Source organism: Anomaloglossus baeobatrachus, chromosome 2 (assembly GCF_048569485.1).
Source record: "Anomaloglossus baeobatrachus isolate aAnoBae1 chromosome 2, aAnoBae1.hap1, whole genome shotgun sequence".
Lineage (NCBI taxonomy): Eukaryota > Metazoa > Chordata > Amphibia > Anura > Aromobatidae > Anomaloglossus > Anomaloglossus baeobatrachus.
Genome location: NC_134354.1, coordinates 702565853 through 702582543, shown reverse-complemented (window position 1 = coordinate 702582543; position 16691 = coordinate 702565853). Strand labels below are relative to the sequence as shown.

The window sequence follows — 16691 nt, the reverse complement described above, 5'->3', positions numbered from 1 at the left end:
TCAAACATGTTGGAAAGTGACCCCAGATCTTGTTTAGGAGGCTGTGCGGATCCTTCTGTCTCCTGATCCCAGGCAGATTAAATGATTGGATATCAGGGCTCTGCAGGGGCCGGATCCTCACCTCCAGGACTCCTGATCCCAGACAGATGGGAGATCAGGGCTCTGCGGGGGCTGGATGCTCACCTCTAGGAATCCTGGTCCCAGACAGATGTGAGATCAGGGCTCTGTGGGGGCCGGATCATTCTGTCTCCTGATTCCAGACAGATGGGAGATCAGGGCTCTGCGGGGGCCGGATCATCACCTTCCAGGACTCCTGATCCCAGACAGATGGGATGATGTGAGATCAGGGCTCTGCGAGGGCCGGATCCTCACCTCCAGGACTCCTGAATCCAGACAGAGGGGATGATGGGAGATCAGGGCTCTGCGGGGGCCGGATCATCACCTCCCAGGACTCCTGATCCCAGACAGATGGGATGATGTGAGATCAGGGCTCTGCGGGGGCCGTATGCTCACCTCCAGGAATCCTGATCCAAAACAGGGGGGATGATGTGAGAGATCTGGGCTCTGCGGGGGCCGGATCATCACCTCCAGGACTCCTGATCCCAGACAGATGGGATGATGGGAGATCAGGTCTCTGCAGGGGCCGCATCATCACCTCCAGGACTCCTGATCCCAGACAGATGGGATGATGTAAGATCAGGGTTCTGCAGGGGCTGGATCATCACCTCCAGGATTCCTGATCCCAAACGGGGGATGATGGGAGATCAGGACTCTACGGGGGGCCGTATGCTCACCTCCAGGAATCCTGATCCCAGACAGATGGGATGATGGGAGATCAGGGCTCTGCGGGGGCCAGATCATCACCTCCAGGAATCCTGATCCCAGACAGATGGGATGATGGGAGATCAGGGCTCTGCGGGGGCCGGATCATCACCTCCAGGACTCCTTGCTCTTCTCTACACTGAAGATGGTATTTAATAATACAAGCTCCAAATTTATTCTGCTGAAGGGCAACCACTCCAAAAATACAGCCAATCGGACTCCTCCCCGATGGTATTGTATTGAAATTTCTGATATCGAAACCTTGCATTTTCAGCTGCATTTTTAAAAAAACTTGGCCAAAACTTTTGCACAGTAATGTATGGGGGGTTTTTTTGTTTTTTTTTTTCTTTTTCTTTAACCTCCCGTCTTCCCATATTGCATAACTGCAAAGTATCCGTTAAAATCACATCCTATACTGTGGCATACTAAATAAATAAATATTATTATTATTATTATTATTATTATTATTATTATTATTATTATTATTCCAATAGAGTTGAATAAGGGTGATCTGAGTCACGGAAGCAAATGGTGCGTGCTTCCTCTGTAAAAATCTGACGTGTACGGTCTCCTTGAATAACATTGGTCCAAGTGTGATCCAATGATTTGTCCGGTAAATACGGTCGTCTGCAGGAGCCTTATCAAAGACTACAGGGGATTGCATAGTTATACGTAAACTGTATTTAAAGGTTAAGTCCTACACTCCTCCTCTCTGGCTTCTGTGTGCTTCATTGGTGTTTGGGGAGGGGGGTGGGTCGTAGTTGCCTCTTTAATAGTGGCTGGTGGTGCAGTTGCCCCTATACCCCTGTATGCCCTGTCTGGGGGGGCATAGACTAATTGAGGGTGCGGGTTTCAGGCCTCTGGGTAATCTGAGACTGGCAGCTTTTAGGAGGGCGCCATTGACCCCCACCCAATGGCAGATTGTTAGGCGGAAGGAGGATCAGACATGGAGTTTAGTTGTGAGAGACCATCGTGTTCCAGAGCGGTCTACGGCGCTTTATTCTCTCCATTAAACACCTGCTCGCTCCTTCGAGCCTACCTGTATACGGAAACGTTGGGACACACACGAGCGATGGATCAACCAGTATATCTGGCGCTTAGTAAAGCTGGACCATTCTCCGGCCGTACCAGTGCCTTATTCTAATATGTTCTTCCTTCTCTTCTGTTTTACTAGGGCCAAGGAACGGATTCCAGCGCGGCCGTCACCAATAATCCTCCCCTTGTGAAGCCGGAAACGTCGGAGCGAGTCTCCTCTTCTGCTCCTCAGGAGAAGGTGAGCACACATGTATGGCTCTACTCTATAGGTGTCCATAGAGGGGGGTGGGGGGGGGTGATATTAAAAGGTTCATTAATGTTCACATTGATCTGCAGCATTATGTACATGGGAAAGGAGAATAAACTCCACAGGTCAGGTAGGGATCGTACTCTGAATGGCACGGCGGGTCTGCAGAGTACTGGCTGCTGTCTGTGATGGGCAATGTATCTATTGCAGGAAAATAAGTCCATTCATGAAAGTGTTGTCCATTTATATTCCCTTTTCTATACCTTCGCCTTCTCGAGGTCCAGGCTGTAGATGAACCCTGCTTCCATTCCAATAGCGTAGGATAGTTTTGCTGAGCTCTTCTCCGGTGTGCCGGCTCTAGGTTCTCCCAGCTGGTCTTTATCATATCTATAAGTTGTCTTTGCACATCAACTCTAGTGGGTCCGTTGTGCCCCCATAAGTAATAATTGCATAGAGGTCCCCTGCTCAAGATACTCCCTTCTCAATCATTTTTGGGGTGCATTTACAATAACTGATTATCATGAACAAGCGTTTCTAGGAATTTTTTCCTGTATAAATGGGTACATTCGTCAAGTGACATTTTTAAGCAGACTTTAAAAAGTCATTCTCAGCAGCACAAATCTATAAACAGGTCTTGTGCTGCCGAGAAGGATGACCTCCTGTGTGCGCGGAAGGATGACCTCCTGTGTGCGCGGAAGGATGACCTCCTGTGTGCGCGGAAGGATGACCTCCTGTGTGCGCGGAAGGATGACCTCCTGTGTGCGCGGAAGGATGACCTCCTGTGTGCGCGGAAGGATGACCGCCTGTGTGCGCGGAAGGATGACCGCCTGTGTGCGCAGAAGGATGACCGCCTGTGTGCGCGGAAGGATGACCGCCTGTGTGCGCGGAAGGATGACCGCCTGTGTGCGCGGAAGGATGACCGCCTGTGTGCGCGGAAGGATGACCGCCTGTGTGCGCGGAAGGATGACCGCCTGTGTGCGCGGAAGGATGACCGCCTGTGTGCGCGGAAGGATGACCGCCTGTGCTGCACACAACCATTGCTTTACTGATCGTTCTGTGAACATGCAGTGCAGCTGGCCTGTATAATCGGGCCATGAAATGACGGCCAGTCGGGGGTTGTTTAATGCCACAATTTGCCTACTGTAAGCCGACCCGTAACGTGCAGGACTTGTTTGGTCCTCCAATACACAGACAACTCCTTGATATTAATAGACACTGTGTAATGCCTACGTTTCCCCAACAAATTCCAGCCGAGTTCTGTGGTCTCGTTATGAGTATTCTTTGTGATCTTCTTATTGTCCGGGGACCCTTCCAAGTACAGATCGTTCTAAGCTGAAAGACCATTTAGGCCCAGTATAAACGCACAACTCAATAGTCTCCAGAGAAATAAAAAAAAAAAGTTATGGTTCTCAAAACATGGGCACCAATATAAATCGACAAGCAAAGTCCGCTCACCACTCTGCACAGCAAAGGATGTCCCAGAAAATTCTTGTGTAGAATCCAATAGAACAATGAAAGGAAGAAGGGTTTTCCAGCATCCAAGGCTATAAAATGCAAAAAGTTTATTCAGAATAGTAAAATCGTAACAATGGAATCCAACCACCATAAAAACAGATATAGCTCAAGTAGAAGCAGACGTGACGGTCCGAAAAGTCCTTAATCACTGCACAGGCTCCCGGCGTCTTATTTCCTAACCTGTCACTCCCTTTCGTTACTATAAAGAAATCATATTAAATTAACATACCAATATGACACAAAAAGGGATTTTTTTTTTTTTTCTTTCCCTCCTACCACTTTTTTTTTCTGTTCTCATTTTCTTTTCTTCCCTCTCTTCTATTCCTTCCTCTTTTAATCAGTGATTAAGAACTCCCTTTTTTTTTAATTTTTTTTTTTATAGTTATTGTCCCCTCATTTTTTTCTTCTCATTTTCTTTCCTTTCATCCCTCTTTTCTCTTCCTCCTTTTTTTTTAATCATACCGAAATTAAAAATTTCCTCCCCCCCCCCCCCCCATTTTTTTCTTCCCTTTCTTCTTTTTTTTTCCCCTATCTTATTCTTCTTGATTAAAAGAGAGGAAGGGGAAGAGAAAAGAGGGAAGAAAATTGCCCTTTTTTTTTTTTTTTTTGGGGTGATGTTCGTATGTTAACTTACTAATCAAAATTGACCATCGGTCACAGGGAATGTACTGTATAAAAAGTTAAAAATATTCCCAAATATCAAATTTATTACAGATACTAGAATAAAAGTGCAAAAACCCCATATAATTGTCACACTAACAAACAAGCGCATACCCCAGAATAAAATAGCCATGTATTCAAATTTGTCCTCAAAATTGATCATATAATGACGCCAAAATTCCTTCCATCTGTCATTGGATACCAGGAACAAGATGGGCAGTATGGCCACAAAGTACCTTATGGGACAAAAATGATCCAATTCACTTATAAAGAATAAAGATTTTTTTTTCTTCTTCCCCACACTCCTCCCTAAAATAAGATACCACAATATGGCACCATTGCAAAATATTAGATGTTACCGCTGTAAGAGCACCTTAATCATGGGCGTACCCAGGATCAAAATTAGGGGAGGGGGGGGGGGGCAAGCCATGGTCGTTTAGGTTGTAAAATATTAGAACGGAAAAGTTGAATGAAACAAAAATTTTAAGAGAATTAAATGTAATCATGGCTCGATTAATGACTCCGCGCCCCTCTACACACACACACACACACACACACACATATATACACACACACTACAGTGCACCCCCATTACCCTCACATACAATGCATGTTCCATTACCCCTCCCCCCGCATACAATACATCCCCCCCCCATCATCCACTACACACACACACACTACAATGCACCCCCATTACCCCCCACACACACACTACAATACACACACACTACAATGCACCCCCATTACCCCCACACACACACTATAATGCACCCCCATTACACACACACACACACACACACTGCAATGCACCCCCATTACCCCCACACATACTATAATGCACCCCCATTACCCCCAAACACACACTATAATGCACCCCATTACACACACACTATAATGCACCCCCATTACACACACACACACACACACACACACACTATAATGCACCCCTATTACACACACACACACACTACAATGCACCCCCATTACACACACACACACACAATATACAATGCATGCTCCACTACCCCTCCCCCCCCACACAATACAATACACCCCCCATCACACACACACACACACACACTGCACCCCCATTACTCCCTACACAGAATGCAGCCCCCCATCACACACACACACACACACACACACACACACACACACACACACACACACACACACACACACACACACTATAATGCACCCACACACAATACAATGCACCTTCCATTGCCCCCTTTTCCCCCACACAATACAATGCACCCTCCATTACCCCCTTTTCCCCCCCACACAATACAATGCACCCTCCATTACCCCCTTTCCCCCCCCACACAATACAATGCACCCTCCATTACCCCCTTTTCCCCCCCACACAATACAATGCACCCTCCATTACCCCCTTTTCCCCCCCACACAATACAATGCACCTTCTATTACCTCCTTTTCCCCCACACAATACAATGCACCTTCTATTACCTCCTTTTCCCCCACACAATACAATGCACCTTCCATTACCCCCTTTTCCCCCCACACAATACAATGCACCTTCCATTACCCCCCTTTTCCCCCACACAATACAATGCACCTTCCATTACCCCTCCCCCCCACAGACTATACAATGCACCCGTCATTACCCCCTTCCCAGACATAATACATTGCACACCCCCCCCATCACCCCCTACACACACAAATTACACTACCCCCCCACCACTACACACTCCTGCCTCCCCCCCCCTCCCTCGGAATACAGTACTCCCCCTCTGCCTGTCACAAAGCTGTGTCTCCTTCACAAATGTTCCCCGTTATGTGTCCTCAGCCCCTCCCCACTCCTCTCCATTAATTACACCTGTCTCTTCGGCTCCTCCATATAGCGTTAGCCTTACCGCTTCCTGATGTTTCCTGTGTCCCGGCGCCCGCAGCACTGTGACGTCAGCAATGTGCTGATCTCATCACGTTGCTGCACGTCGGGGGCGGGGCCCAGTCCCGGCGCGCTGTTCAAATGTATTTACGTCTGAAAGACACAAATGCATTTGAATAAGGAGGAGGAAGCTGCGGTCACAGACACCGCCACCGGCGCACCCCTCCGCAGTGTGTGCACGCCGGGCACACAGCAGGGCCGGCACAGCGCTGCCTCCTGCTTCAGCTAGTGTGCCCGGCATGCACACACTGCTGAGGAGCGCGCCGGTGGCTCCAGATACAGCGGCCCACTACAGGCACGGGCCCACTACACCATGCCCCTGCTTCTAGGGAGGGGGGGGGCAGCTGCCAGCCGCCCCTCGCTGGGTACGCCCATGACCGTAATAATAAAGAAAAATAAACAAGACTTAATACAATAATAATACAAAATGGCTATAATCAAAAGGTGAATATATAATGTCTGGTAATGGGCGGTGAGGGGTGCGTGTCTGGGGCGCGGCGCAGAGTCTGGTTGGACTTCATGTTCAGGATCACTTCCCTGCTGGGATATTTTCGGTTGGTCGGGTTTTCAGAGCTTTTTTTGTGTCTCCCTTTTAATAATTGATCAGAGCATGTTCTCTCTTGTAAAGGTGAGGCCGAGCGTCTGCTCCGGCACAGACGGCGTGATATGCGATGAAACGGTTTGTACAGTGGCGCGGAGAGCGATGGTCCCTCATCGTAGGCACCTCCGGAGGTCGTATGTCGGCATTTCTGCTGCCGATGTCTTGTAGAAATGACTGTCCATCCAGATATCTGATATATTTCACAGCTAAAGGAGCTGGACTGGCACACAGCGATGAAGGAGCGTTCTGTAAATCTCACCCGCCGGGCACCAACCGGGGACTGTGTCTTCCAGGAGCTTCATCAGGTCTCAGTATCGCCATCTTTTAGGGTGGACAGTCGGCATACAAAAAACATTTAGTGCATCACATTGAAGAAGCAAAAGCTATCTAGCCATCTGGCCAATACTAAACGCATTATAAACCTCTGGATGCAGTGCTCAATAGCGACCGCAGCAACTAAGCGGTCAGATGGAGGGGGGGGGGGGGGGTTCAATGCCTTCTTCTTATTGGAACAAAAAAGGACTTTGGTTATTGAAAGGCACCTATTAAAGCTGTACACAACGCCATTATGTCTGATACATTGCTTCCTGGCTAAATCTGCAAGTGATCCCCTTGTTTAGGCCATACGTTACACGGTGTTCCAAATTATTATGCAAATTGGATTGAAGTAACTCAAAAATGTTTTTGTTTTTTTTTTGTTTTTTTTTTTTTTTTATTGCTGCAAATTCAACAAATGACAATTTTTCTTCGTTACAATGTATAAAATGATTGTACATAATTTGGTCCAGTGCATCATCAGATGTTTTTATCTTTGGAAGAATGTGATTTATCCTCTATCGGTTGATGATATGGACATTATTCTGACTCATTTACATCGACCATTTAGGAAAATCAGAAAAAAAAATGGCATTTGTATAGTGTTTTTTTTTTTTTGTTTTTTGTTTTTTTTTTATGCATTACAAGCCTAGGATGTTACTTGTGCTCCTGTAATGAGCAGACAGAGGGCCGCATGTCCTGTGCTCGGCTCTGCGTGTTATCTAATTGCGTGTAGTCTCACCATATGCCCAGGATATTTTTCTTTAGTTTCCAGTGGACTGTATAAAAGCAGAGACCATCTGTATGGAGCAGCCGAACAAGTGCACTTTTGCATCTCGGTTCATGGCTGCTGCTTTGAAAAAGAAAGGCAGGGTTACGCTAGAAATTATGTGTTGCAGGCCTATGTATGTATCGGCGACGTGTGACGCAGCACGAGGACACGGTCATTCGGGTGCGAGGTGTCGGAGCCGACAGTCACCTGTGCAAATCTAGTTGTAGTGTGCCATCTAGTGGAGAAAGGGGATCATTGCACCTTAACATTTTGCTAACCGAAAACTTACTAATTACTAATGATACAAGTAAAATATATCTTTGTACCGTGTTAGCCAGTAGAGATAAAAAAATTGTTTAAAAGAACAGAGAGTCCTCAGTGGTTGATACCTTTTAATGGCTAACTGAAAAGATGGTAATAATTGCAAGCTTTCGAGACTACTCAGGTCTCTTCATCAGGCATGGTATAACACAAAATCTGAAGAGTCACGTATTTATACACAACAGGACTTAGAATAGTGCAGTAAAAAAAAAAAAAAAAAAATACTGCACTATTCTAAGTCCTGTTGTGTATAAATACGTGACTCTTCAGATTTTGTGTTATACCATGCCTGATGAAGAGACCTGAGTAGTCTCGAAAGCTTGCAATTATTACCATCTTTTCAGTTAGCCATTAAAAGGTATCAACCACTGAGGACTCTCTGTTCTTTTAAACAATTTTTTTAATTACTAATGATACATCATGTGCTCGTGTCTGATAAATATATGAATGATCTACTGGTTTAGTCACCACTTACTGGAGCCACGTTCACACCCGCTAACCATCTGTGACCCCATAACACCCTTCAAAAAAATAAAAATCTAAATTGTGTTCTAGTTGGCATCAGTAACATCCACTTTGTCACATGGAAATCAACCAAGATGCACAAATAAAGCCTTCACCATCCTCTCTCCCCGCTAGGAAGCGTTCATTCTGGTTTTGTATTGTGATGCATTACCGGCCGCAGCCCAGAAGTGATTGAAGGGGCCGTGCAACAAGAAAAGCCCCCAACAAAGACTTTCATGTTACATTGGATGCAGTCACTCTCTAATTTTAATTTTATTTTCTGTGATCTGTCCTTTATGGAAAGTGATATGAGGCAGTAAGCCAGGGGGATAATTCCGTTCCCCACCGCTGTCCTGGAGGGTTTGCCATCAGAATATGATATACTGTTTATTTAGAGGGGTTCTTTATTTTTATTTTGCATGATGGCAGAAGTCACTAGGTTTTACTAGTGAAGAGATCTTGGTTGGTTGACACCACGCCATGAATATGCTCTGCCCAAATATACCGACCACCTTAACCCCAATGTATCTATTATATATGGCTACGGTGGTGAGAACGGCTGAGCTGTAGAGAAAGATGAACAATGTATACGCTTTGCCATTATATGATGCCTACATCAATCCTGAGAATACAGCAGCAATAGCTCTGATTTACGGGATCTGCAGAGCACAATTTTTTTATTTCTTTGGCGCTCCATTGGGAGACCCAGACAATTGGGTGTATAGCTACTGCCTCCGGAGGCCACACAAAGCATTACACTTAAAAGTGTAAGGCCCCTCCCCTTCTGCCTATACACCCCCCCGTGGGATCACGGGTTCCTCAGTTTTCAAGCTTTGTGCGAAGGAGGTCAGACATCCACGCATAGCTCCACTGTTTAGTCAGCAGCAGCTGCTGACTATGTCGGATGGAAGAAAAGAGGGCCCATACTTGGGCCCCCAGCATGCTCCCTTCTCACCCCACTTTGTGTCGGCGGTGTTTGTTAAGGTTGAGGTACCCATTGCGGGTACAGAGGCTGGAGCCCACATGCTGCATCCTTCCCCATCCCCCTTTGGGCTCTGGGTGAAGTGGGATTTACCGGTCTCCAGGCACAGAGACCGTGCTCCGTCCACAGCCCCTGGGGAATCTGCTGGATATGGAGCGGAGTATCGTCAGGGACAGGGCCCTGCTACACCAAGGTACTCTGTGTCCCCGTACAGACCGCGCACACACTGCAGCATTGCTGGGTGTGTTAGTGCGCCGGGGACAATAGCGCTGCTGCGCTTGTGCCACACTTCCACAGCTTGCTAAGGGAGTTTGTGTGTGGGGAACTGCCGCGCCGGCCCCTGCTGACAGTTTTTACTGCGACGCGGCTGGGACTTGTGGTGCGCCGGGGACTTCCGCGCTGGCAGTGCATATTTGTCGGCCGCGCTTTTTACTAGAGTTCCCGGCTTTTGCGGCCTAGTTCCGTTTCGTTCCCGCCCCCAGGCCTGCCAGTCAGGGGAAGGGCGGGACGCTATACAGAACGTCAGCGCTGAGGGCTGGAATCTGCTTTACATACTCCAGCCCTCACATTGAGCACAGTGGGAAGCCAGTTTCCCGCACTTTGTCTGAGGCACGCCCACGGTCCGCCCCTCTTCACAGAACGCCGGCAGCCATTCCTGATGTGCAGGCTGAGCTGGAAAGGGGAGACAAGTTCTGGGAGACCCAGGCACGGGATTCTGGCGACTACAACCCGCTTTTAGCGGGCGGTAAGCGGCACCTCCGGTGCTGACCCCACTAGTGACGAAGTGTTCAATTGTATTTTTATGCTTGCATGCTATACATTGCACTAAACGGTCGCTGGTGATTCTTGGCTATATACCCTCCTGGATTACTCTGTGGAGAATACAGCATGTCGTCCGCAAAAAACAGGGGTGCCAAGGCACAGGCTTTTTATGCTGCTTGCACCGCTTGTGAGGCTGTTCTACCGGCAGGTTCCACTGACCCCCATTGTGTGCAGTGTTCGGTCCCTGTGCCCCCTGCTCGGCCGGGGCCTCTGCTGGAGGTGTCCCAGAGAGATCCACCTGTGAATACTGTCCAGGTGACGGGGACAGAGTTTGCAATTTTTGCGGATAGATTATCTGTGACTATGTCTCAGATTCTAGAAACTTTGCAGTCTAGACCAGTAACTCAGACCATGGGCACTGTTGATTCATTGCTCCCTGGCCCCCCTCAGTTGGAACAGCTCCGGGCTCCGGGGGTGTCCCACGCATCCCAGGGTGATGACTCTGACACGGACGACAGTCCCAGACAGCCTAAGCGAGCTCGCTATGAGCGGCCCTCTACTTCATCTCACTGGTCAGGGTCTCAGCAGGAGGATTCTCTGTGTGATGAGGCGGAGGTAGCTGATCAGGATTCTGATCCTGAGACCGCTCTCAATCTGGATACTCCTGAGGGTGACGCCATAGTAAACGATCTTATCGCGTCCATCAATAAAATGTTGGATATTTCTCCCCCAGCTCCTCCAGTGGAGGAGTCAGCTTCACAGCAGGAGAAATTCCATTTCAGGTATCCCAAGCGTAAATTAAGTACTTTTCTGGACCATTCTGACTTTAGAGAGTCAGTCCAGAAACACCACGCTTATCCAGATAAGCGTTTCTCCAAACGGCTTAAGGATACACGTTATCCCTTTCCTCCGGATGTGGTCAAGAGCTGGACCCAGTGTCCCAAGGTGGATCCCCCAATCTCCAGGCTTGCGGCTAGATCCATAGTTGCAGTGGAGGATGGGGCTGCACTTAAAGATGCCACTGACAGACAGATGGAGCTCTGGTTGAAATCCATCTATGAAGCTATCGGCGCGTCGTTTGCTCCTGCATTCGCAGCCGTATGGGCACTCCAAGCTATTTCAGCTGGTCTTACACAGATTGACACGGTCACACGTACATCTGCTCCGCAGGTGGCATCCTTAACCTCTCAAATGTCTGCATTTGCGTCTTACGCGATTAATGCTGTCCTGGACTCTACGAGCCGTACGGCAGTGGCATCTGCCAACTCCGTGGTTTTACGCAGAGCCTTGTGGTTAAGGGAATGAAAGGCAGATTCTGCTTCCAAAAAGTGCTTAACCAGTTTGCCATTTTCTGGTGACCGGCTGTTTGGTGAGCGCTTGGATGAAATCATTAAACAGTCCAAGGGTAAGGATTCATCCTTACCTCAGCCCAGACAAAACAAACCCCAACAGAGGAGGGGACAGTCGGGGTTTCGGTCCTTTCGAGGCTCGGGCAGGTCCCAATTCTCCTCGTCCAAAAGGACTCAAAAGGATCAGAGGAGTTCAGATTCTTGGCGGGCTCAGTCACGCCCAAAAAAGACAGCCGGAAGACCCGCTACCAAGGCGGCTTCCTCATGACTTCCGGCCTCCTCCCTCCGCATCCTCGGTCGGTGGCAGGCTCTCCCGCTTTGGCGACATTTGGCTGCCACAGGTCCAAGACCGTTGGGTGCGAGACATTCTGTCTCACGGGTACAGGATAGAGTTCAGTTCTCGTCCTCCAACTCGATTCTTCAGAACGTCTCCGCCTCCCGACCGAGCCGATGCTCTCCTGCAGGCGGTGTGCTCTCTAAAGGCGGAAGGAGTGGTGATCCCTGTTCCTCTTCAAGAGCAAGGTCACGGTTTTTACTCCAATTTGTTTGTGGTACCAAAAAAGGACGGATCTTTCCGTCCCGTTCTGGACCTAAAACTTCTCAACAACCACGTGAGAACCAGACGGTTCCGGATGGAATCCCTCCGATCCGTCATCGCCGCAATGTCTCAAGGAGATTTCCTAGCATCAATAGACATCAAGGATGCTTATCTCCACGTACCGATTGCTCCAGAGCATCAGCGTTTTCTACGCTTCGTTATAGGAGACGAACACCTTCAGTTCGTAGCCCTGCCTTTTGGTCTGGCGACAGCCCCACGGGTCTTCACCAAAGTCATGGCAGCTGTAGTTGCAGTCCTACACTCTCAGGGACACTCCGTGATCCCTTATTTAGACGATCTGCTGGTCAAGGCGCCTTCTCAAGAGGCATGCCAACACAGCCTGAACGTGGCGCTGGAGACCCTCCAGGGTTTCGGGTGGATCATCAACTTTTCCAAGTCAAATCTAACCCCGACCCAGTCGATAACATATCTTGGCATGGAGTTTCATACTCTCTCAGCGATAGTGAAGCTTCCGCTGGACAAACAGCGTTCACTACAGACAGGGGTGCAATCTCTCCTTCAGGGCCAGTCGCACCCCTTGAGACGCCTCATGCACTTCCTAGGGAAGATGGTGGCAGCAATAGAGGCAGTCCCTTTCGCGCAGTTTCATCTGCGTCCACTACAATGGGACATTCTCCGCCAATGGGACGGGAGGTCGAAGTCCCTCGACAGCAACGTCTCTCTCTCTCAGGCGGCCAAGGATTCTCTTCAATGGTGGCTGCTTCCCACCTCATTGTCGAAAGGGAAATCCTTCCTACCCCCATCCTGGGCGGTAGTGACGACAGATGCGAGTCTGTCAGGGTGGGGAGCAGTCTTTCTCCACCACAGGGCTCAAGGTACGTGGACTCAGCAAGAGTCCACTCTTCAGATCAACGTTCTGGAGATCAGAGCAGTGTATCTTGCCCTACAAGCCTTCCAGCAGTGGCTGGAAGGCAAGCAGATCCGTATTCAGTCGGACAACTCCACAGCGGTGGCATACATCAACCACCAAGGAGGAACTCGCAGTCGGCAAGCCTTCCAGGAAGTCCGGCGGATTCTGACGTGGGTGGAAGACACGGCTTCCACCATATCCGCAGTTCACATCCCAGGCGTGGACAACTGGGAACCAGACTTCCTCAGTCGCCAGGGAATGGACGCAGGGGAATGGTCTCTTCACCCGGACGTGTTTCAGGAGATCTGTCGCCGCTGGGGGATGCCGGACGTCGACCTAATGGCGTCTCGGCACAACAACAAGGTCCCAGTTTTCATGGCACGGTCTCACGATCACCGAGCTCTGGCGGCAGACGCCTTAGTTCAAGATTGGTCGCAGTTCCAGCTTCCTTATGTGTTTCCACCTCTGGCTCTGTTGCCCAGAGTGCTGCGCAAGATCAGGTCCGACTGCCGCCGCGCCATCCTCGTCGCTCCAGACTGGCCAAGGAGGTCGTGGTACCCGGATCTGTGGCACCTCGCGGTAGGCCAACCGTGGGCACTACCAGACCGACCAGACTTGCTGTCTCAAGGGCCGTTTTTCCATCAGAATTCTGCGGCCCTGAACCTGACTGTGTGGCCATTGAGTCCTGGATCCTAGCGGATTCAGGATTGTCTCAAGAGGTCATTGCCACCATGAGACAGGCCAGAAAACCTACCTCCGCCAAGATATACCACAGGACGTGGAAAATATTCTTGTCTTGGTGCTCTGCTCAGGGAGTCTCTCCCTGGCCATTTAGATTGCCTACTTTTCTTTCCTTCCTGCAATCCGGGTTGGAAAAAGGTTTGTCCCTCAGCTCCCTCAAGGGGCAAGTCTCAGCGCTATCTGTATTTTTTCAGAAGCGCCTAGCACGACTTCCTCAGGTGCGCACGTTCCTGCAAGGGGTCTGTCATATCGTCCCTCCTTACAAGCGGCCGTTAGAGCCCTGGGATCTGAACAGGGTTCTAATTGCTCTCCAGAAGCCGCCTTTCGAGCCTATGAGGGATGTTTCCCTTTCTCGCCTTTCACAGAAAGTGGCCTTTCTAGTAGTGGTCACGTCTCTCCGGAGAGTGTCCGAGCTAGCAGCGCTGTCATGCAAATCTCCCTTCCTGGTGATTCACCAGGACAAGGTGGTTTTGCGCCCTATTCCGGAGTTTCTCCCTAAGGTGGTATCCCCCTTTCATCTCAATCAGGATATCTCCTTACCTTCTTTGTGTCCTCGTCCAGTTCATCAATGTGAAAAGGATTTGCATTTGTTGGATCTCGTGAGAGCGCTCAGGATCTACATTTCCCGCACGGCGCCCCTGCGCCGCTCGGATGCACTCTTTGTCCTTGTCGCTGGTCAGCGCAAAGGGTCGCAAGCTTCCAAATCCACCCTGGCTCGGTGGATCAAGGAACCAATTCTTGAAGCCTACCGTTCTGCTGGGCTTCCGGTTCCCTCAGGGCTGAAGGCCCATTCTACCAGAGCCGTGGGTGCGTCCTGGGCATTACGACACCAGGCTACGGCTCAGCAGGTGTGCTAGGCGGCTACCTGGTCGAGTCTGCACACTTTTACTAAACCCTATCAAGTGCATACCTACGCTTCGGCGGACGCCAGCCTAGGTAGACAAGTCCTTCAGGCGGCGACTGCCCACCTGTAGGGTAGGGCTGTTTTTACGGTCCTATCACGAGGGGTTATTATACCCACCCAGGGACTGCTTTTGGACGTCCCAATTGTCTGGGTCTCCCAATGGAGCGCCAAAGAAGAAGGGAATTTTGTTTACTTACCGTAAATTCCTTTTCTTCTAGCTCCAATTGGGAGACCCAGCACCCGCCCTGTTTGCTTAGGGATTTTTGTTTTTTCGGGTACACATGTTGTTCATGTTGAATGGTTTCGGTTCTCCGATGTTCCTTCGGATTGAATTTGTTCTTAAACCAGTTATTGGCTTTCCTCCTTCTTGCTTTGGCACTAAAACTGAGGAACCCGTGATCCCACGGGGGGTGTATAGCCAGAAGGGGAGGGGCCTTACACTTTTAAGTGTAATGCTTTGTGTGGCCTCCGGAGGCAGTAGCTATACACCCAATTATCTGGGTCTCCCAATTGGAGCTAGAAGAAAAGGAATTTATGGTAAGTAAACAAAATTCCCTTCTTTTCTTCGCTTTCTACAGCCGGTTGTTCAAAAAACTGCAGGCGCCCCGTGCACTTGATTCTCAGAATCAGTGCGGCTCCTAGAGGTCGGACCTCCAACCCATCGAAAAGACCTCTGCTATTCTAGCCGTATGATGAAATGGGAATACGACTATGGTTTTTAATTTCCTCCATAGAACAATAGTTCACGTCAAAATAAGAAACTGACGCAGCACTCCAAAGTTCAGTAGTAAAATAATGAGTCGAATTGCACAAATTATTAACGTTTGTCCCAGACCTTCATCAGAAGACAGCGGAGAGGAATAGTGTCATTAGTCGCACGTGAAGTGACGCTGTGAGAAAATTAGCTTTGTAATGTCTCATCAGATTGTTTTGGGTTTTTTTGCCCCCTCTTTGATCTTAGTCTTGAAATTTTCAATTCACAGGTAAAATGTGTCTGCAATGAACGCACTGTCCCATTACTGAGATAGGAGATAACAGTTGGAGCCTATAAAGTTCTATGGCGAACTGTACCTATCACTTCAGGAGAACTTGCAGCACCAAATGCCTTCTCCTATCTCCGTAATGGGAAAATCGGTTTCACTGAAGACATATTTTACTTGTGAATTGAGAATTGTGACTGCAAGATCAGTCCAAGAGGAGATGGAATCTGATTTGGTAAGATATAGTATTTTTCGTTTTAGAAGATTCATCCCAAATTTAGAGAGGGGGAAAAAAAAGGGGGTCCGTTTTTATAATCCGATGGCGTCTTACTGTGGAGGGGGGCGGCAGTGGTGGTAGAGCGGGGTCACAGGAGGCAAAGGTGGTGCTGGAGTACGGCGTTGCTGTGGGCCATGGGTCCCCAATTCCAGTCCTCAAGGGCCGCCAACAGTGCATGTTTTCAGGATTTCCTTAGTATTGCACATGTGATAATTTAATCACCTGCACAGTTGATGGTTCCAACACCCGTGCAATGCTAAGGAAATCCTGAAAACATTCACTGTTGGCGGCCCTCAAGGACTGGAGTTGGGGAACCCTGCTGTGGGCGGTGCAGAGTGGGGACCCAGACGCTCGCTGCAATCGGCAGTGCTGTGCTGGGGCAGCGTGCACTGCTCTGCGCTGGTGCTTGCTGTGGGCGGTGAGGCACTGGCCTTTCTGAAGATGACGGCGGTGCGGGCTTCAAAGAAATGGCGGCTGGAGTCTGTGTGCGCACAGATCTGAGTTACCGGCTCAATGACAAGCT

The 16691-nt window shown here is 49.2% G+C and overlaps 1 protein-coding gene across 3 annotated transcripts in view; it reads left to right on the top strand.

The window, feature by feature from the left end:
* Positions 1–16691, top strand: part of DCP1A (decapping mRNA 1A) — a 62943-nt gene that overhangs the window by 35806 nt on the left and 10446 nt on the right. For all 3 annotated transcript variants that reach the window (XM_075337293.1, XM_075337294.1, XM_075337292.1), the window contains exon 6: positions 1997–2095. In XM_075337293.1, the coding sequence (XP_075193408.1) occupies positions 1997–2095 (99 nt within the window). The remainder of the gene's footprint in view (positions 1–1996; positions 2096–16691) is intronic.